The sequence below is a fragment of the Colletotrichum fructicola genome, assembly GCF_000319635.2.
Source record: "Colletotrichum fructicola Nara gc5 chromosome Unknown KSG_Nara_v1_contig01, whole genome shotgun sequence".
Classification (NCBI taxonomy): domain Eukaryota; kingdom Fungi; phylum Ascomycota; class Sordariomycetes; order Glomerellales; family Glomerellaceae; genus Colletotrichum; species Colletotrichum fructicola.
This window is the reverse complement of record NW_027094051.1, coordinates 2,195,148-2,214,087: the sequence shown is the minus strand read 5'-3', so window position 1 is coordinate 2,214,087 and position 18,940 is coordinate 2,195,148. Positions and strand designations below refer to the sequence as shown.

Here is an 18,940-nt window from a genome sequence, read left to right as displayed (position 1 = left end):
GCCAGCCGTCTTGGCCGTCTGAAGGCCGAGATCAAGAAAACCTTGGGGCTTTAACTGCAGCAGGCGTTATTTGCAGCAACAGTCTTACACGCGAGTTAGCGCGGCATTCGCACCATGGAGCTACATTCATGTGCTGTACTATGTAAATTACAAAATTGGGGGCTAGCTAGGAATTGCAAATCTGATCTTATCACTTTACATCGAACTATTTCTCGAATGTGGACCTTATTGTTACTCTTATCTCCAATAGTAGTACTTCCACTTGACATTTGCTTGGAGCGGCACCATTGTCTTGCTCCTTGAACATGAGTAGGTACTGCTATAGGTCTTCACTAGGAGTGTCTTTCAACTCAAACCTTTATTAGCCTGATCTACGATTCTTCTTGTTATATTACACGTGTTAAACGAGTCTGTTAGCAACTGCATGGCGGAAAACCCAAGTATATACTGGACTTTCCCAATCCTCGGATAGCCTATACCATGTGACACCTACGATCCCTGATGAAGCTTAGTGAGAAATACGCCAGATCGATTATTAGGTCGAAGCAACTATTATGATAATTCAAAGACGGAACAGCCATCGACGACATAAACCAACGTTTTACTCCAATAGACGCCAGAGCACCCGTACCCCGCTCCCACGTAGCTTTCCCCACGTCTGCCCGCAATAAACCCCAATCACGCTGAACTCTACCCCATTCCGCCCGAAGCTCTGTCTCATGGGTTTTGTGCTGCGTACGGGCCTAGGTTTCGTAGCCACTTTCCGGTTCGCCGCGGGAGAGGCTATCCGGCTGTCGGGGGTTTGCTAACTGATTCCAGTACGCAGTGCCCTTTTTTTGGTCCTTTTGGCAGGGGCTCCAGCTTCCCGCGGCGGCCTTCACCCCGCGCAGGTGATGACCCCCGCACTGAGACTTCTGACATAAGGCGCGGAAGACAGGAACTTGTGTTGTTCAGTGAGCCGATTCCGGGAGAGAACATCGTGACATTAAGACGTACATAATAAACACCTTTGCGGTCGAGGATTCACCCTCAATCTCTAATACATCATACCCTTTTTACACTCTATTAGTTTGAGCAATCATGTCCGCAATGCAGGCAGCCAACAGGCTCAGGACGGCCTTCACCAAGGGAGTCGGGCCCAGCTTGGGGCTGTGGCAGATGATTCCCGGCGCCAACGTTTCCCGGGTTCTCGCAAAGAGCCCGGGCATCGACTGGGTCTTGGTCGACTGCGAACACGGAAACATTGACGGTAACGTGGGACCCTTTCGGGTTTTGCCAAGGACACCGAGCTGACGGCGTGACTTCATCCAGACGGGGCTATGCACGATGCCGTCCCCGCCATCGCCGCCGCGGGCGTATCGCCAATTGTGAGGTTGCCGGACATACAGGGTTGGATGGTCAAGCGTGAGGGCTCCCATGTGTGGCGATGAGGCTTGAAGAACATACTGCTGATGACGTGACGCAGGCGCCTTGGATTGTGGTGCTCACGGGGTAAAATCACGAACACGCAAAAGAACACGGGGGCATCACTAACACGAAAGACAGATCCTCGTCCCGCTGCTCCGCACGCCTCAAGAGGCGAAGGACCTCGTACAGTCCGCCAAGTTTCCCCCTTGGGGACGACGGGGTTTCGGGTCGCCCCTCGCCATGGAGAGGTTCAACCCGGCGCCGACCATGACCGAGTACTTGCAGCAGGCCAACGACAGTCTGTTGACGATGGTACAGATTGAGACTCAAGAGGCTTTAAACTCGGTCGAGGACATTGCTGCGGTTGAGGGTATCGATGTACTGTTCATTGGGCCCTTTGATCTTGGTCAGTCAGAACGTCACGGGTACCAATCACGAGATGAGTCTAACCGGGTTGCAGGAAACAACATTGGCCACCCAGTGATCAACGGCGTCATCAAGAAGGAGTTGAGTGATGCCATTGACCGCATCCTCGAGGCCACCCACAAGGCGGGCAAGAAGGCTGGCATCTTCTGCACCTCAGGAGAGCAGTCGAAGTTCTTTGGAGACAAGGGATTCGATATGATTAGCGTAGCGACGGACTACACGGCATTGCAGTACACCTTGGCGGAATCTTTGAGCATAGCCCGCGGGGCGGCGAAGCCAGCCAAGGGTGGATCATATTAAACGACTGACCTGGGTGGTTGAAATGAAGAATTAAGCGATTATGTAGGCTATGTTCTTGCTTCGGCTCCGGGCCAAGACCTTTGCGGCCGCGTTCAAAGTATCCGTTTATTTGCCCTCAACCTGGTCCATCTTGGCTTCGATCTGGTCGGGATCGAAGCGATGCATGAGCTTGACGGCCTTGCCCACGACTCTGGGGTCTGGGTCCTCCTCAGGGGCCTCGGCTTTGCTGATGTGGATCTGGGGAAGAAGTGAACGTGAGTTTGGTGTAAAGTGCACTCGAGCTGCCAACATCGGACGTCTGCCTCCCTCGTTGTCGCTCAGGTAAACTTACCACAGGCACATCGAAATCGTATAGGTCTTTCCACCGTTTAAATTCTGGCTTCGTGATTTCAACCTCTGTGAAGTCAAACGGCCTCTTATCCCACACGGCGGAGAGGGCCGATTTCCCCCTTACACACAAGCCGCACCCATCGCGAGTGAAGAGTGTGATCCGGCATGCGAGGGCTTGTTGAAAGAGCCGCCGTGTTGGAGTAAACATGTTTGACGATCAATCAAGCTAAGAAATTCAAACAACCGAAAGATTCGCGATTGCCTCTACAAGTGACGTGTTCGCCGGAAACCACGCCCTTGGTGCAGATGTATCCGTTCCGAGTACGTACTGCTGTGAGATGCCAGGATGGCGGGACGGGAAAGAGGCTCGAAGGGCTGTGAAACAGCCTCGTTTTCGCTGTCAGCTGAGAATGGAAGAATGGGAATGTGAGCTGTCGAGCTGAAGGTTAGGGGGCCAAGGACAAGGGTCTGAACAGCGTGGGAGACTCTCAGAGGTGAGATGACGGTGCTGGCAGGCAGTATGGAGGGTGTGAGAAGAGCGCCCGTTGTGTTGGTTTCAAAATGTCCGATGAATGATTGGGTGTGGGCGGCAGAGTTGTTGTAGACAGCCCAGGGTGAAGAGTGAAGAGAGCGTTGCAATTGGCAATGTCTGTGAGGAAAGAGACAGCAAAAGGCAAAAGTGTGGGCTGGTTGTGGTTGGTCTGGTCGTACGGAGGCATGTTTCCAACTGAACTCCTACCCCGGCCTTCGCGCCGATATTGTGCAAGGTCCTGGCTGGTAGGCCTTCGGTCGATTCTTCCAATGTCAGCTCACAGCAGGGTATCTTATCGAAGAAGGCGGTGAACCAATTGAGACAGACGCAGCGAGCGCGGCGGACGAATCAGAGGGGGCATATGACGGAGCTCGTGCCTAACATGCATAATTTTGAGCCGCTACGGCGCAAGTAAATGGCGGCCGGGACCCCTGGGAAATTCTGGAATCCTGGAGAACATAGCAACCCCTCCACCGAAGCGACGACATCGACGTCGGCCACGACTGCCCCTCACCTTCCACTTTACGGGGGCTCCTTTCGAGCAATTTACAAACAAGCAGGACCCGCCCGCCGCCAGCGTGCCCTTCCTTCCCTCAAACGTCACCACTTGTCGCTTCTGGATTTACTTTTCTTTCTTGTTCTCCTTTCGCGATCCAGCTCCCTCCTTCAGGCTTACTTACGGACTCCCGATCGCAACATCATCAAATCCCAAACAAACACGCGAAAACGACAGCGAGCCATCCCACATCATGGCGGAGAAGTGCGTCCACCAAGGCTGCGGCAAGGTCTACACCGATGCAGAGGAGCCATGCGTCTACCACCCCGGCCCTCCCATCTTCCACGAAGGCCAGAAAGGTACTCACTTTCCGCTTACCATGCAACACCGCACTGCCGATTTCATCTTACCTTTATTTTACACTTCGTCATTTCAATGGAGACTCCCATCGCTCCCGTTCTTGTCCCGTGAACTGGGATAGGGATCACCCTCTTCCCCCCCATCCTCCCGCCCAATTGAAGCTTTCCGAACCTTTCGCATCCCTTGCTTAGCCTCCCTCCTCCCAATAATGTCGTCGATTGTAACACACAAGCTAATTGCAAATCACTGCCAGGTTGGAAATGCTGCAAGCCCCGCGTCCTTACCTTTGAGGAGTTTATGACCATCCCCCCCTGCACAACCGGCAAGCACTCTACAACCGACCTGCCACCCCAGATCGAGAAGAAGAAGGAAGACGCTGCTGCGGCCGCCCTTCTTGACAAGCTCGCATCGGCACCGGCCCCGGCGCGCAAGCCCCTCTCCCAGACCCAGGCCCAGGCCGCTCCCTCTCCTCCTCCTCCACCCCCGGAGTCCGAGTCCGATGACGCCTCCCTCGAGATTGCCGATGGCGCGACCTGCCGCCGCAAGGCCTGCTCGGCCACCTACCGCAAGGGCTCCTCCCGTGATGCAGAGTCCTGTGTTCACCACCCTGGCGTCCCCATCTTCCACGAGGGTTCCAAGGGCTACAGCTGCTGCAAGCGCCGCGTGCTTGAGTTTGACCAGTTCATGAAGATTGAGGGTTGCAAGACCAAGAACCGTCACTTGTTCATCGGCAGCGGTAAGAAGAAGGGAGCCGCCGCCGATGGAGGCGAGGAGAAGCTTGACACTGTTCGCAACGATTTTTACCAGACTCCCTCTACTGTTATCGCCTCCTTCTTCCTCAAGAAGATCGTCAAGGACTCTGCCAAGATTGAGTTCAAGTCGCAGTCCATCGCGCTCGACTTGCCTACTTCCGACTCACCGCCTAAGCGCTACACCGCCGAGGTGCCTCTGTTCGCGCCCATTGATGCGGAAAAGTCCACCTTCAAGGTCCTTGGCACTAAGCTCGAGGTGACTCTCGCCAAGGCCGGCGGCGAGTCGTGGCCGGTTCTGCGCAGTGACGACCGTCTCACTGGTGAGATATTACAAATCGGCAAGGCGGGGCGCTTGCAATAGCCGTTATAGCACATGACCTGCTACAGACTTGACCGTTTCCTGCCATATCAGACCCGGAATAGCATTCATACGGATGTATCAAGGAAAAAAAGGGGGGGTGGGAAAACACCGTCAGCGAGAAGGATAAGAGGCGGGAGAGATAAAGGGGTGTTCAGCATACATTATCCCGTCATCATTTGGCATAAAGAAAAAGGAAAAGCACGCAAGATACCTCTAGATAGGCATGTGAGACATGGTGTCCCGCCCACGGGAAGGACGCGGTGTCTGCGGTAATCCAAGAAACCGTAAAACAAGGAAGAAAATCCGAGATAACTGAGAAAACATTCTACCGCTACGATGGTGGGCAGTGTATGTGATCTGCGTTTGTCCTATCTCTGCGTGTTTCATTTCACTCTTGGCCAAGAACATGTGCCCGCAGCACGTTGCGCGGCCTCGTCCATCGACTCGATCTTTTCGGGGCTAGCGGGAGAAACATGTTTTGAAAAACTTCACTGAACCAACAAGACTGATTGCGGCCAGCTCGAACACTGCAGACTTTGTGATGATGTACGCAATCCAGGCCCTGTGGCCCTGAGCGGTGATAAGTGATGCCAAGAACAGGAGCAAAAGCCACGGACCCTGAAAGGACCACACAAGCAAGCCCTCCTTCCGTGCGCGCGCTCGTCCTCTCCAGCCTCTCTTTACTCCTTCTGTCTCTCACACTACTCTCAGCATCATCACGGTTGTTGAGATGACGATGATCACGGCCCAAAAGACTTGGCATTCGAACCATTGGCTTTTGCGCGGTGACGGTTTCCTCTTAGCCACATGACAACGCACAACGCACGCTACCACTGCGCTTCAACATTCCTTTCCGTTCTTAATGAGTGCCGAGAAATGTGAACTCGCGGCTTATCTGATTTCCGTCTTCTCATCGTCCAAGCCTAGTCTCATTTTGACAATGACCCATGTCCAGAAAGAGAACTCCGGTGAGAAGTGACGGCATGTGAGAATGTTACAACAGGAGCCACCCGGAGCCCGTTGTTCTCTGCCCAACCCATGTCCCGTTTTCAATTCTCGTAGGGCCCAAGAAGAACTAATGCCGACGCTAGTGACAACACCCCTGGAGGCTGGCTGACGGAAAACCTCCCCGTCGAATGTAACGAAAAACAAAAAGGAAAGCTGATCAGAGTCAAGGGTTCGACTTTTGTGATAACCAACTGACGCGCCAAAAAGTCTTGGCTCGTGTAGCGGCCTGATGCACTTAGACAGGAACCCGTATGGAAAGTAAACTTTTTTTATTCAATTTCAACCCACTCGCCCGTGCCACAGGGATCATTACAAGAGCACGGATAATGGTGCGCACAGCACACTTCGACACACGCGTGCACACCCCTACTCTAACCGTCTCCGAAGGGCCATTCCCTCCCGTCTTTTCCCTTTCTTTCCAGTCTTTTTCCCTCTCCACTCACACTGACTCCCGTCCATAGCCCGCCAGTGCATCTCCCAAAACGCCAAGCCCGCAATGTGGATTCAGGAGCATAACAAAACATACACAAGAATGAGAGGAGAAAAGGGGTGCCAAGAAAGGCGGCGAAAAAGACATACAGAAGAGAGTATCCGCCAAGAAAAGCCAAAAAAGAGGACAGGCGTGTAAAAGGAAAAAAAAGTGAAGAAAGGTGGAACCGGTCGGGGTGATGGGAAAGACGGACATCGTCATCCCGCCTCGGCCGGAATCCGCAAGGAGACGAGGTCCCCTTCGCAGCCGTCAATGATCGGCTTGGTGCTCCGCTTGCTGTTGCCACCAAGAGTCCGTCTTCTGGAGACCGTCATTCCGGCGCCCGCCCGGTAGTCAGGTGGTAGTGGCTTTGCCAGCTAGTGCGGGAGGACGTGTCCGGACTAAGAGGCTGGGCGGCCCGTACGGTAGTAGCTAGGTTCGCTGCCCAGCCGCCTTAGTAGCCGGTGGTAGAGACTGGCGCTTCTGCATTGCTGGTGGTTCTGTATTCGTAGGGCCGCCCGCTCAGAAAAGTAAAACGACAGGGATGTTCCTGCCAAGGCGGCGAGAAAGGGAGAATCCCATAAACCCAAAAGGGACAGGTAGAGGTGGCTGCAGACAGCGGGTGGGGAATGAGGGCTATGCCGCTCCGGGCGGAAACGGGCGTCTCGTAGTCTGTAAAGTCATAGTTCTCCAGTGTATGCGTAGCTGAAAGTGCAGCGTGCCGTAGTAGAGGCGTTCTGGCGGTCCCAATTGCAGGGACTCTGCTCGTTCGTGCCTGGTGTTATGACGTGGGGGTCGCCATATGCTGGTCGATCTGGCGGGATCTAGACTGTGACCTTTTTTGCCTTTGACTTCGCCGCACCGATGCAAGGGTGGGGCCTGCCGCCGCGGGATGTAACGGACCCGTCGTCGCCGCCTCAACCACTGGCACCAGGCTTGGTAGCCGGATTAGGGGATGGCGCTCTCGAGTCCGTGCCGTTGTAGATTAGCTGGAAGCCATCGCGCCGGCAGACAACAATCGGCTTGTCGTTGGAGCAGCGCCCAATGATCTCGCTCGAGTCGGGCATGCTGTATGGCACGGCGTCCTTGAAGTGGATGATTGGGCCGCCGTCCATTGTGAGCCCGATAATCTCGGCTCCCTGAATACCCTCGTCCTCATCAGAGGCTTCAGCTTGAATGGTGTTTCTGGAAGGCGTGTTAGCACGGATCGTTTTTTTACCTTGGCAGGTATCATCGGGCAGCCACGATGCCTGCCAGGTGAAAATTTTTGAGATTGCACTTACACTTGGCTCATTGGCAAGGTGTTGGCGTCGCTCATCTTCCTCTTCCTAGCATTGGCGGCCCTCTTAACCCTCCTAGTGATGCAGCCGTGAAGGTAGTGGAACAGGCCTGCGATGACGAGAACCGGTGTGCCGAGAGCCAGAGCCCAAGGTCTGTAAGTCGTTAGTGAATGAACGGTGTAGGGGTAGCTAGAGAGATGACATACGGGTTTCTGCGTTGTCTCAAAGAGTGCACCAGAGCCAGAATGACTCCGCACACGGCAATGAGAGATCCGACCTGGATCATGGTGAAAGTCGACCAGTAAAGTGACATGAGATCTTCTCCGTCGCAAAACTGCAAGGCCATCAAAGTGAAAACCTCCATGATGACCGTTACCAAAGAGACACACACGCATCCCAAACTGAACCAGATACAGCGTCTAATTGCCTGTTTTCGTTTTGAGTCTGTCGGTGGCAGGTCCGCAACGGCGTCTAATGTCCTGAACAGTTGGTCAGTGAGACTGTTTGAGAAAAGACCGTGATTACAACGGCGTTGCGGAGAACTTACCGAGTGTATCCCCATGCTGCAAGAAACAGGATGAACAAGTTGAAGACGAAGAGGAGCCAGTAAAGGAGATCGAATTGCCATCTGTCAAGATGTGAAGCAAAACGGGCGTAGTGTGCGCATCGAATAGGGTCATAAGGCGTAAAGTCTTCTTCGTTGGCAACCATCTTGGGCAACGGTCTGGCGGCAAGTTGTGTCGTTGTTGTTCAGGTTGAGCGTAGTCCAACTATGCTGTGTGTTGCTGTAGACACTGATGTTCAAGTTGTATATGAATGTCTTCTTTCGATGTCGTCTGGTGGTTCCGGATGACAGAAGGCTGATGGTACTGACACTTTGACAGATGGTGATGCAAGAGGCTCTGCTTCTTTATACCAAGTAGGAAGGACTCGTTTTGTAAAGTCACCGATCCGCAGGGTTACTCTAGCATGGGGCGGACTTGCCCAGGCTTGCGTGTGTGCGGCAGGGGGGTGCTTTCACAATCTGATGGCGGGCAGGGGTCGTCGTGGCCCTACAACTACCGAAGGGCCACCCCGGTGTATGCTCCTACAGAGGCTTGGGGACGGACGGGTGGGGATAGAAAGACAAAGCTCCAGAGAGGCTTGTCAAGTAGATTGCGATTGCAAGATTGGCTCAGAGTTGACATGGGCACAAGAACAACGCTCACGAGCTGCCAGACGCTACTGCAACTCAACTTTGCGCCGTCATCTTTAGACCCGCCTCCATTTTTCAGTCGACGACCAGCTGCACCAACCGGTGGATCCATCGTCAAACTCATCTTGTCACCAATGATGCACTGATGCTGAGTCGAGTGCGGAGGAAGGCTAGGAATAGCGCTTGAAACAAGATGACAGTGACAGCGTTGTCGACCTGGGCTTGCGGTGATCCGCATGTGGATGGCGATGCTGTCTGGGCGATGTCTGGGCAGTCTCTTGGCAAGATGCGCGGGATAAGACGTAGATTGCCGATCTGTAGGCGGGCCCTGGTGACGGCCGATTGTGGATTTGGATTGGTCGGAGGTCGCATTATTCTCCGGACTAGGGGGGGCTTAGCAACGACGTTCAGACTCGACGCTCAGAAAACCGCCCATGGTTCTCTGAGCTCGACGACAAGTCGAGCTTCCCTGGTCCACTAACTGACTCCGTCCAATGGCGCCCGAGGCCGCCGTCGGTGCGAAAAGCCACCCCGCACGTCTCATGAACGAACCCTCAACACATTCTCAACTCAACTCATTCCCTCCATCAGCTCAACTCTGTCGAGCATCATACCCTTCAGACCAAGATACTCTCTCAGAGAGTCCCACTCGATGCCACCCTCTTCACCGTGCCTCCATTTCTCCTTGTAACCCCACGCGCATGCAATGTCATCCATGGCAGCGCGCTCCTCCTCGCGAATCCAGCGCTGGTGCAGCGGGATACCTGGAGCCCAAGTAACACGCCGCATGTGATCGTTGACAGTGGTCCTCGCAACCACACCGATTGTGCCAGTGAAGCCCAGATATGCCAGGATAGCGACAAAGGCGAATTTGGTGGCTGTCACGGGCTCCATTGTGTTCTGGAATGCCGAGAGATTGGAGGCTAGAGCGTAGACCCCAATTGGGGCCGCAACCACGGCCGAGGCGGGCAGAAGCGCTTTCCGCAAAAGCTTCTGCCGGTAGAATGCTTGTGTCGCATAGCAGGCCTCAACGATGCCAACTGCAGCGTCCAGATTCTTGGCGTCGATGGCGGCCCCCAGAGCTGTTTCGGCGACAGCTGCCTCGATGGCCTTGTCTGCTCGCTTTGGGTTCTGCTGTACGTAGGTGATTGAACCCTCGACTGCCTTGGGTTTGGGCTTTGATGCATACAATTCGAAAACTTGGGGTAGTGTCTCGGGCCTGCCAAGCCTAGCTTGGATGTTTACGTACAGCTCCAAGACCTGGGGACCAATGGAAACGGTGGGGTGTGCGATAATTTGGTATGCTGACTCGGAGATTGTGTCGACTGTATCCTTGACGGAGACTGACGGGATCGACGTGCTACCAGAATTAGCTGCAGTCGAGTTCGAGTCCAGGGATAGCAGGTTTGACGCGGTCGACGCCGTGAGGGCAGAGGCCGGACGAATCTCCGACTTGGATAGATATGGTTGAATCGCATTTGCGGCGCCTTGGCACGTTTTCAAGGCTGCGATGACGAGCTGTGGAGTGGGAATTCCGTCCGTCGACATGAAGCGCTGCTTGCTCTGCTGAACAATCGCAGCCAGCTTGTTCAGGTCAGGGAGCTCCTTGGACACAGCCCTTGTGCCGACAGGCCTCTCGTGACCATCGCTCCTCAAACCCGATGTAGATACCGTGCTCGTGAAGCGGCTTTCCCCAGCAAATCGTCTCAATATGGTATTCTCGTGAAGCTTGGCAGATCGCGAGGAGACGATCGCAGATACGTTTGGCTTGGCGGTATGAAGGAATCGAGTCTGTTGCCCAGCGCGTGATAGGGTCACGCATAACCGACAGAGGGATCGTCGTTGAGCGGCCGCTGGCCGGATGATGGCGGTCCGCATCATCTTCGTGACGAAGAAGGCTGAGGATTCGGGCGTTGGCGTAGTAGAAGGGACCTGCGACGGACCGAATCGAACGCTATGAAGTCGAGCGCGCGAGCGAGCGGGAAAGGACGCGTCGTCGACTGGTCTCTGAGGGCTGCTGTATTTCGAAGTAGCACAGCGGTTGGTCGTGGGTTGTGAATCGTGGAAACGAAGCCAAGAGAATCAAGCAAAGGGGCCGTCGGGCGGGTGAGGCAACAGCCGTCCTCTGGGCGAGATCCCGGGAGAGGCCGTCTTGGGGCCTTGGACAAAGGAGTGGGAGGCCGACGCGGAGACCGACGAGTAACCTGGCTGGTGTAACAGGTGCAATGCGAAGGAGAGTGAAGCTTTCGAGGAGACGGACGTTCCGGGGCAAGCTGGGAGCTCCTGCAAAATTTCCACCCGTAGGCCCAATCCACCCAATAGCAGGAGCTCTAATCGACCCCCCCTGGCCCTATCTCACAGGCGATCACTCCAGGTTCGGAGAGGCTCTTCGGCAGCGCTCGCCGCACCAATGAGGCCGGCACTTGCCCCTCCAAGCGGGGTCCGTCATCGCTGCAGTAGTTAGCGCACAGCAGGCTGAGTACCTACAGGTCATCGAAGAAACGTGGTTCGGGTACAGCCACAGCCGCTGCGCCAACCATGAGCTTGCACCGCACGCCTCGCCAACATTCAGTTCATCCTGCATATTTCTCAACACCGTTCTTTTCCAAGACTTTGGGACTGTAGATCTTTCTGTAGCACTGCATTAGGTTTGATTAGATGAACATAGTGTATCTTAAGCTTCTTGGCTCTATTCCGGCTCATTTTCTTGGTGCACCTTTTCTTTTCCTTCTTCTCATGTACGGCGTATGCCACTGCAAGCCGCGTTGGGCAATTGCGTCAAGTATTCGTACTCTCCAGCCACAGCTACTTGCAAATACTCCCCGGGCTGATGGGGCTTGTGCGATACTTTTGCTTTGGCGGTGTCCACCCGCAAAAATGGAAGTAGCTCGAACCAGGCAGCGGTGCTCAGCCCACTCATGCTGTAACGGTAGCACTGCCAGCGCCCAACAGCGCCGCATCTCGAGCGTACGTCCAAGAACTGCCCGAGGATGACGAAACACCACGCGGCTGAAAAGCTACCCCAGAGTAACATCATCTAGTCGCCCCTGGGAATGCACTGATCGACCCTCGAGAGCCTCACTTGTCGTTTATTGAAACGATACCCTGTCATCTGACAGCACTGTATCTCGACGACATCTCTTCCATCGCCGTTGTTGTCGACACGACCGCTGTGCTCCAGCCTCCGTTCAACCCGGTCCACTACAACGAAACGACAACGACATTTATTGACATCGACAACGCACTCACCGCCAGCCATCGGCGACATCCATCTACCACCCTCATCCTTTGAAATCACTCATCGTTCCATCGAAATTAAGAAACACACACGGCCGAGTCGACCGAACCGATCTCAACATGCCTCCTCCACCTCCCCCGCCGCCTCCGATGCCTGGAATGGGCGGTCCTCCGCCTCCGCCTCCGCCCGGGGGACCTCCAGGACTAGGCAGTCTGCCATCGAGGCCGGCAGGAGGAGGAGCGAACAGAGTATGGCCTCAATCAAGACGATATCCCTTTGCTCAGACAACAGCCTGCTAATGTGGTCATCAGGGTGCCCTTCTCTCCGATATTTCCAAAGGCAAAGCTCTCAAGAAAACCGTCACGAACGATAGATCTGCTCCAGTTGTAGGAAAGGTGTCAGGCGGCGGAGGAGGAGGAGGACCGCCCATAGGAGGTGCGCCCCCAGTTCCTGGATTTGGCGGTGCACCCAAACCTCCAGGAGGTCTCGCGCCTCCGGTACCTGGGAACAGAGCTAGAAGCAACAGCGATCAGAGTGGTAGTGCTCCGGCACCAGCTGCGGAACCCGCACCGCAACTAGCTGGACTGTTTGCTGGGGGCATGCCGAAGCTGCGCAAGACTCGCGGTGCTGTCGACACCGGCGCGGCAGCCGATTCATCCTACCTGTCGGATCCCGAGAACAACGTACGATCGTCTTCCGCGCCAAAGGTGCCTGCCTTCGGTGCGCCCAAGCCACCTGCTGGTGCGGCGCCAGCTATTCCTGGAAGACCTCCTCTCCCGCCTCCAGGTGGTGCTCCAGCACTACCACCGTCGATCGCCCATCTGCGAAAGACACCCAGCGATGTTCCCAGGCCGAGCTCCTCGGCATCCATGAAGGGGCCCCCGCCTCCTATTGGCAAGAAGCCACCACCACTGCCTGCATCTCGAAAGCCCTCTACAGCTCCATCGAACAATCCACCTCCTCTGCCTGGTGCTCCAGCTCCTGGCGCCCCTCCCCCGCCTCCTCCATCAGCTGCTCCAGCACCTCCCCCATCGGCACCTCCCTCGGCGCCGCCACCACCCCCCGCCGCTGCTGCACCCAGAGCCCCAGCGCCTTCACCCCCTTCTCGATCTCCAGCACCTCCACCTCCTCCACCCGCATCAAACGGGCCTTCGCCTCTGGCAATGCAAGCTGCCCTACGAGCAGCTGGACAGGCATCACCCAGTGCCGCACCCCCGCCACCTCCATCCACGGCGCCTTCGCCTCCCGCGGCCGCACCTCCCCCGCCGGCCGCCCCTTCGCGGGCCCGGTCCGGGTCTGGACTTCGCTCATCTATGCTCGACCCTAGCGCCTTTACTCTTGCCCCTAATGGAGCAAAGAGCCCGCCTCCTTCACGTACCAACACAACCACGAGCCTGAGTACGGCTGGCGGTGGTGGTGGCGGCGGACGTTACATTGTCCAAGACTCGCGTTGGAGGTTCCAGGACGAGGCCATGCTTCCAAAGCCTAGGGAATTTCTCGGTGGCCCCAGACGCTACAGGGCTGGCAGAGGAAGCAGTGTTCCCCTCGACCTAAGCGCATTGTAAGGAGGTTCATGATACTGGGGATCAGTTGTGTTCAGCCTGCAAAACCTCACGGTGATTACGAGGGCTCAACGCCTGCGGTGGAGTCTCTACGCACGCTGTATTCTACCGAGGGAACATGCGATGAGCTTGGGGGAACGCGTTCATGGACCATCCCACGCTCTTCCAACACTATTACCTCTTGGCGTTAAGGAGGATGACTGTATTTTAGGCAAGCGATCATCTTGTGAATATTAGCTTCACAGAGCGAGTACCTTGCATCAAAACGTAGCGGAGTAGCCTTTCAATGTTCCGAAAGTCCGCAGGGCGTCGTTGTAACGAAACGATCGCCGAGACGACATCTAGATCGCTTGGTTCTTGGCGTCGGTGACTTTCTCAAGGTCAAGACGATGGTTCACTTGTGACATGGTTCCATGGTTCCCAGATGGATCCTATGGGGGAAACTCTACGACATCGGGATTGATCTCGGGGGGCGTGAAGGAATCAAGGACGGCTTACAGGCATACGAGCGATGCGTAGGGTATGGTAACACCGTGGTTCGAATATGTTCCTGGCATCTATTCACTTGTGATCGGCGGAGTCCATCTAGACATCCCAAAAGACTTTAGGATCCAAAAATACCTGAGATTGACTAGCAAATCATGCGTACGTGTGATGTGTCTACAGCCTCGCGCATCCCGGATTTCTGGCTTTTACGAGATTTGCGCCGAAATTGAGACGAAGTTTCTCAGTATCAAGCCGACGATGAGACGAGGTTCCTGTTGGTCTTGGCGAGCAATTGCTTCTTCACTGACTGCCCTTGTTGGTCCAAGTTTTCTCTTCAAAATCTGCCCTTCCAGAACCCCTCAAGGATCCATCTCCTACGATAGACGACGTCTAAGCCTCGCCTCGTCTCGAAAAAGTTCTGTGACAAAACTTGACAGCCCTGTCTGCTGCCCGCCTGCCCTTCACGTGCTCTGCAGAGGCTGCTGCTGGGCCGCGCAGAGTCCGCACAACCGTCCGGGCCAGTTTCGCAAAAGGGCAACTCGTTTCGAGTAGCAACTTCGAACGTGTGTCAACGGAGTTGTCAACGAAACTTTTTGCCCGTCCTTACCCTCCCGCAGCCCAAGGCCAGCCAGCCAGCCAGCCAGCCAAGCAGAATTTGCGGACTGTCCGGACTGCGCGAACGACACACGACACCGCATGTGGGTTTTGCCTGTTGCTGGTTTCGGGTGACTCTGGCCTTGCAGCCACGGCTGCGTGTGTCAGAGGATGGACTAAACTCTCTTACATTTTTGGCTTGCTGACTTGCAGCGGAGACAAGACAGACGTACGCAAGCAAGAATCACGTAAACACAGCCAACAAATCTAATCAGATTGTTCGGGCGAAACTCTTTTACCCACTCACCCATGCCTCCCTTTTCACTTTCACATGTGTGTGCTTGTAGCGAAGTTGTCTGCCGCGTACCATGCCCTTTGATTGTATTAGACTAACCGTGTTAAAGCTAACCCGCAAGATGAAGTTGGTTTCACGTATGCCGGCGTCGCAGAGCCCATCTTTGCCAAGAGATTGAGGGCAAGGTAAAGGGTGTACAGACAACCCAGAAGCCAAGCCTCAACCCCCTTTCGCAGATAATCCCCCGGGTGCGATCGCAGCGGAATTTCAAAACCAGACCCATGATGACCAGAGAGAGAGAGAGAGACGGAAAAAACAAGCAATTGCAAAGGAAAGAACGAGGGGGTAAAAAAGCTTTCACGCCAATGCTGCCCAGCCCCCTTGGCTTTCCAAACCCCCGATCGTTGATCATTTCAGATGAAGCTGAAGTATAATAATGACTTGTTGTGAGTATGTCCGCACCCAGGCAGAACACAACACACATAAACACACGCCCACGCCTATCCCCGTTTTCGTTTGTCAGGCATGTTCCGCGATTTCCCCAAAATAGGAAGCAAGAGGTATCCATGGTTGATGATCGTCTATATTCGTCGTAGCCCGCATTCAAACCCGTTGGTGACGAAAGAGAGATGGAGACCGGCTAAAAAAAAAGTGAACAAGAAATGTCGGAACCCATCACACCCATCAAATCCACCCCCGTACCCCGGATTCCCCCGGACTAAGGGTAGAGATAGGGACGTAAATAGTATCCGACGCCTCATGATTCAGACGAGATCTTCGAATCTGAATCAAGCAACAACGCTTCGGCCAACCCCCGCACCCCACCTGAGGCGACGAAGGCCACCGCCGGAAGAACGAATAACTTCCCTACCGCACGACGAAGAGTCTGCTACGGTCGAAGCGTTGACGCCCGCTCCCGCCGCCGAGAGCACTTCTTGACGTCCAACCTCGCGGCCGATCACATAGCCCGCGCCAAACCCGACCACGGAAACAAGCACCACGACGCCAGCGCTCACAACCCAGGTCAGCAAAGTCGGGCTAATGAGCGCGTCCTCGCCGGCGGCCACCTTCTTCTTCTTCGTCGCCCTCGACGAGCGAGTTTGTGAAGAGGAAGTCCTCTTGTGCTTGTCAACGCCTTCGCTCTTGGGTGATGAAGGCGTAGAAGATGTGGCGGTCCGTGACCGAGCAGGTGTCTTGGCTGGTGATGGGGCTAGAGGTTGTGGTTGTCTATCAGTCATGAGTTCAGATTCAGGCATGAGCCTCAGTTCTACAGGCTGAGAACTAGGTCCGACTCCAGTAGCGGCCGGTGCGCCTTGCTGCTCACTGTCCTTGTACTTGGGCAGACCCCGAGCGGCAGCAGCACACGAGAGGAGGGTGGTGAGGGAAGCACGGAGAGCGGCATCGTTGTCGGCTTGGTACGCCGGCGACATGAAGTTTGGCGGGCTGCGGTGCACTCTCGTCTGGGACCGATGGGAGAGCGACGGTCTTACGCCACTATGCGGGTGCTGATGGATGGCCGAGCCGGCAGACTGACTCCTGTGCAAGCCCGACGGCGGATGAGAGAACGCATTTGGGTGAGGCCTGAAGACCGGGTCGTCGGGGACGCGTGCTCCTAGGGCAGTCGCGATCTCATCGCCATCATCCGAGTCCTCTGACTCCACCTGGGCCGATAGCTGCTGTTGGAACGGCGCCCGAACAGAAGGTTGCACGTTCTCGGTCGAGCTCGTCAGACATCGGTCCTCCTCGCTCTCGCTCTCTTCATATTCTTCCTGACTGCTTGTGCCGGCGTGAATAGCTGTCTGGTCGACATGGAAAGACCGAGGGGCGGGTGGGTGATGTAAGCGACGTCGGCGAGCGGCCATAGACCCGCCGACTCGGAGACCGGTCGTGACGATCTCGTCTCCGATGGACGAGAGCGAAGACGAAGACGGCTGCGACGCGATTTCAACCCACGATTCTGAGGCAAGTCGTGTCAGTATTTCATCGTCAGCTGCACCGAGCCCCTGGGATGCAAGCCACTGACCGTCATTTCTCCTCCGCGGCCCTGCAGCGGACTGCGCTCCGTTTACTGGGACTCTATTGTTCTGACCGGCGCGCTCGTCGCGCTGCTGCTGCTGTCCATCCATGATGCTATGCCTTATTTTTCGACGCCGTTGAAACAGAACAAAATGAAAAAGCAACAAGTTCGTGGCCTTGGTTCGTAAGGGATGAAGTTGTCGTCGACGTCGGGGGATGTGGCTGGACGGGTGTGGGGGGGAGGCGCTTCCTCCGTCCGAAACCCCGCGTTTTGAGCAAGATAAGAAGTATACGCTGGAGATGCTTAGCTCGCGGTCCGAGATGTCTGTTCGCGCGACGTCGACGATGGTTCGAGAAAACGTGGTGTACAAAGGTCAGAGGAGCGGAGGAAAGGGAGAAGTTGGAAAGTTAGGAGGAAAGATGCAGCAGACCGCTTCGATTATGGCTTAGCTCACCAAGGTACGCAGGGTCGGTGAGATGGTGTTGAGGCCCTGCCCGTTGGCTGGCTGGCTGGCTCTTTGTTGCAGCACGTAAACGTAGGAGGTTAGGTAGGTAGGGGGTGGTGGTTGAGGGGGAAGGGGACCAGTCTCCATCCAGCAGGCATGCGATACGGCGGAGACTTGGAGAGACTGGAGTCTTGGAGAAATGGATAACGGAGCGGACCAGGAAGATGATGTACAACTGCAGCCCCCGTGTGGTGCAGAGTGACCTGCTGCTTTGGGTCGGCGCTTGTAGATTCCGGCCATCGCACCGTGTCAGGTGCTTGGGCCATCACGTCGACATCAGACGGTGCGCCCGAGGTGATTCTGAGGCATTCCAGCTGCGAATAACATAGATAAGGACAGTGCGGATAGTGGCAGGTCCATGACGCTATTATAACGGCGTGCTGCGATACTGTTCGCCAGAGTGCGCAGAACCTGGGTTGTGCTGCAGCCAGGCATAATGATCGGTACCGTGCCTCGAATCCCGTACCGTCTGCCGGCCCCCAAACATCCCACCCGCACACGTCTTCCGGGCCGCCAAGTGCTGCGAGGTAGCGGGGTCAGGTGCACGTCAGTGGAGAAACCACCTCATACTGTGGGAAAACAGTGGGAAGCGCGAGCTGCGCCTGCGTTACCATCAGCACCAGCATCAGCATCAGCGCCAGACCGGCATTAGCATTCCACCCTCATGTCATCGTTGTCAAGCTGCACCGGAGCACCACCGACACCGGCCCTCGACGTTGGGCCTTAAAGTTGCGACCCGGTGCTACAAAACCAGCTGTGAACCTGCAGAACTGTCGCCTGGCGCCAGCGAGTGGTCTGCGACTTGCATCCCGCGACAAGGACGATCCCAAGACAAGCCGTGACACGCCGCGATTGTCGTCTTATAATCGTCCCCTAAGTCATGCCAGATTCCACTGACGTGACCTTCTCCTCTCCCCGCCGCTCCACCGTTCCGTTACCCAACAGATTCGTCCGTTTCGTTGCTTTAAGCACAGCAACGCATACTACGTACGCATGCGCTCCTTACGTACTGCAACGGCTGAGCAAGTTTGCGGCGCTTCCACCCGGGGGCGTCTCAGCCCATCCAACTGCGAACAGGTGTTCACCCGTGACGTTGCTGCTGGAGGGCGCGGATGGCGAAGTGATCAATGTCTTCAGTCGCTGTTCTAGACTGATGGGAGGGTTGTAGATTACCCGTCATCACGGGGGTGGCTGGGACCATACCTCGTGCCGCCCAATGACGCACCGTTGCGCGGGAAGCTGAGCCACGAGGTTGCTGGCGAATGGGAGCGAAGTCGGGCACTTCCCTGCTGTGAGATAGCCATCCATAAACTGCATGAAATGTTAA

At 55.6% G+C, this 18,940-nt stretch overlaps 7 protein-coding genes across 7 annotated transcripts; 3 read left to right on the top strand and 4 right to left on the bottom strand.

The window, feature by feature from the left end:
* Positions 1–1,080: 1,080 nt before the first annotated feature.
* On the top strand, positions 1,081–2,133 carry hpcH-2 (4-hydroxy-2-oxo-heptane-1,7-dioate aldolase; the record flags this gene model as incomplete). Its single annotated transcript, XM_032032231.1, has 5 exons — positions 1,081–1,249; positions 1,312–1,404; positions 1,466–1,491; positions 1,546–1,813; positions 1,868–2,133. 5 exons carry the CDS (start codon positions 1,081–1,083, stop codon positions 2,131–2,133), a joined length of 822 nt encoding a protein of 273 aa, XP_031888527.1.
* A 105-nt stretch (positions 2,134–2,238) lies between these two features.
* On the bottom strand, positions 2,239–2,671 carry CGGC5_v000634 (Glutaredoxin-like protein C5orf63-like protein; the record flags this gene model as incomplete). Its single annotated transcript, XM_032032232.1, has 2 exons — positions 2,239–2,370; positions 2,465–2,671. 2 exons carry the CDS (start codon positions 2,669–2,671, stop codon positions 2,239–2,241), a joined length of 339 nt encoding a protein of 112 aa, XP_031888528.1.
* Positions 2,672–3,744: 1,073 nt separating this feature from the next.
* Positions 3,745–4,964, top strand: CHORD (Cysteine and histidine-rich domain-containing protein; the record flags this gene model as incomplete). The annotated part of the gene is made up of 2 exons (XM_032032233.1): positions 3,745–3,850; positions 4,105–4,964. The coding sequence occupies 2 exons, from the start codon at positions 3,745–3,747 to the stop codon at positions 4,962–4,964; spliced, it is 966 nt and encodes a 321-aa protein (XP_031888525.1).
* A 2,394-nt stretch (positions 4,965–7,358) lies between these two features.
* Positions 7,359–8,432, bottom strand: CGGC5_v000632 (uncharacterized protein; the record flags this gene model as incomplete). Its single annotated transcript, XM_032032234.1, has 4 exons — positions 7,359–7,626; positions 7,725–7,874; positions 7,928–8,200; positions 8,269–8,432. 4 exons carry the CDS (start codon positions 8,430–8,432, stop codon positions 7,359–7,361), a joined length of 855 nt encoding a protein of 284 aa, XP_031888526.1.
* Positions 8,433–9,486: 1,054 nt separating this feature from the next.
* CGGC5_v000631 (uncharacterized protein) lies at positions 9,487–10,797 on the bottom strand (the record flags this gene model as incomplete). The annotated part of the gene is made up of 1 exon (XM_032032235.1): positions 9,487–10,797. The coding sequence occupies one exon, from the start codon at positions 10,795–10,797 to the stop codon at positions 9,487–9,489; it is 1,311 nt and encodes a 436-aa protein (XP_031888523.1).
* Positions 10,798–12,273: 1,476 nt separating this feature from the next.
* Positions 12,274–13,481, top strand: Wipf2 (WAS/WASL-interacting protein family member 2; the record flags this gene model as incomplete). Its single annotated transcript, XM_032032236.1, has 3 exons — positions 12,274–12,402; positions 12,466–12,837; positions 13,005–13,481. The coding sequence occupies 3 exons, from the start codon at positions 12,274–12,276 to the stop codon at positions 13,479–13,481; spliced, it is 978 nt and encodes a 325-aa protein (XP_031888524.1).
* A 2,398-nt stretch (positions 13,482–15,879) lies between these two features.
* Positions 15,880–17,217, bottom strand: CGGC5_v000629 (uncharacterized protein; the record flags this gene model as incomplete). The annotated part of the gene is made up of 2 exons (XM_032032237.1): positions 15,880–17,048; positions 17,115–17,217. 2 exons carry the CDS (start codon positions 17,215–17,217, stop codon positions 15,880–15,882), a joined length of 1,272 nt encoding a protein of 423 aa, XP_031888521.1.
* Between the last annotated feature and the right edge of the window lie 1,723 nt (positions 17,218–18,940).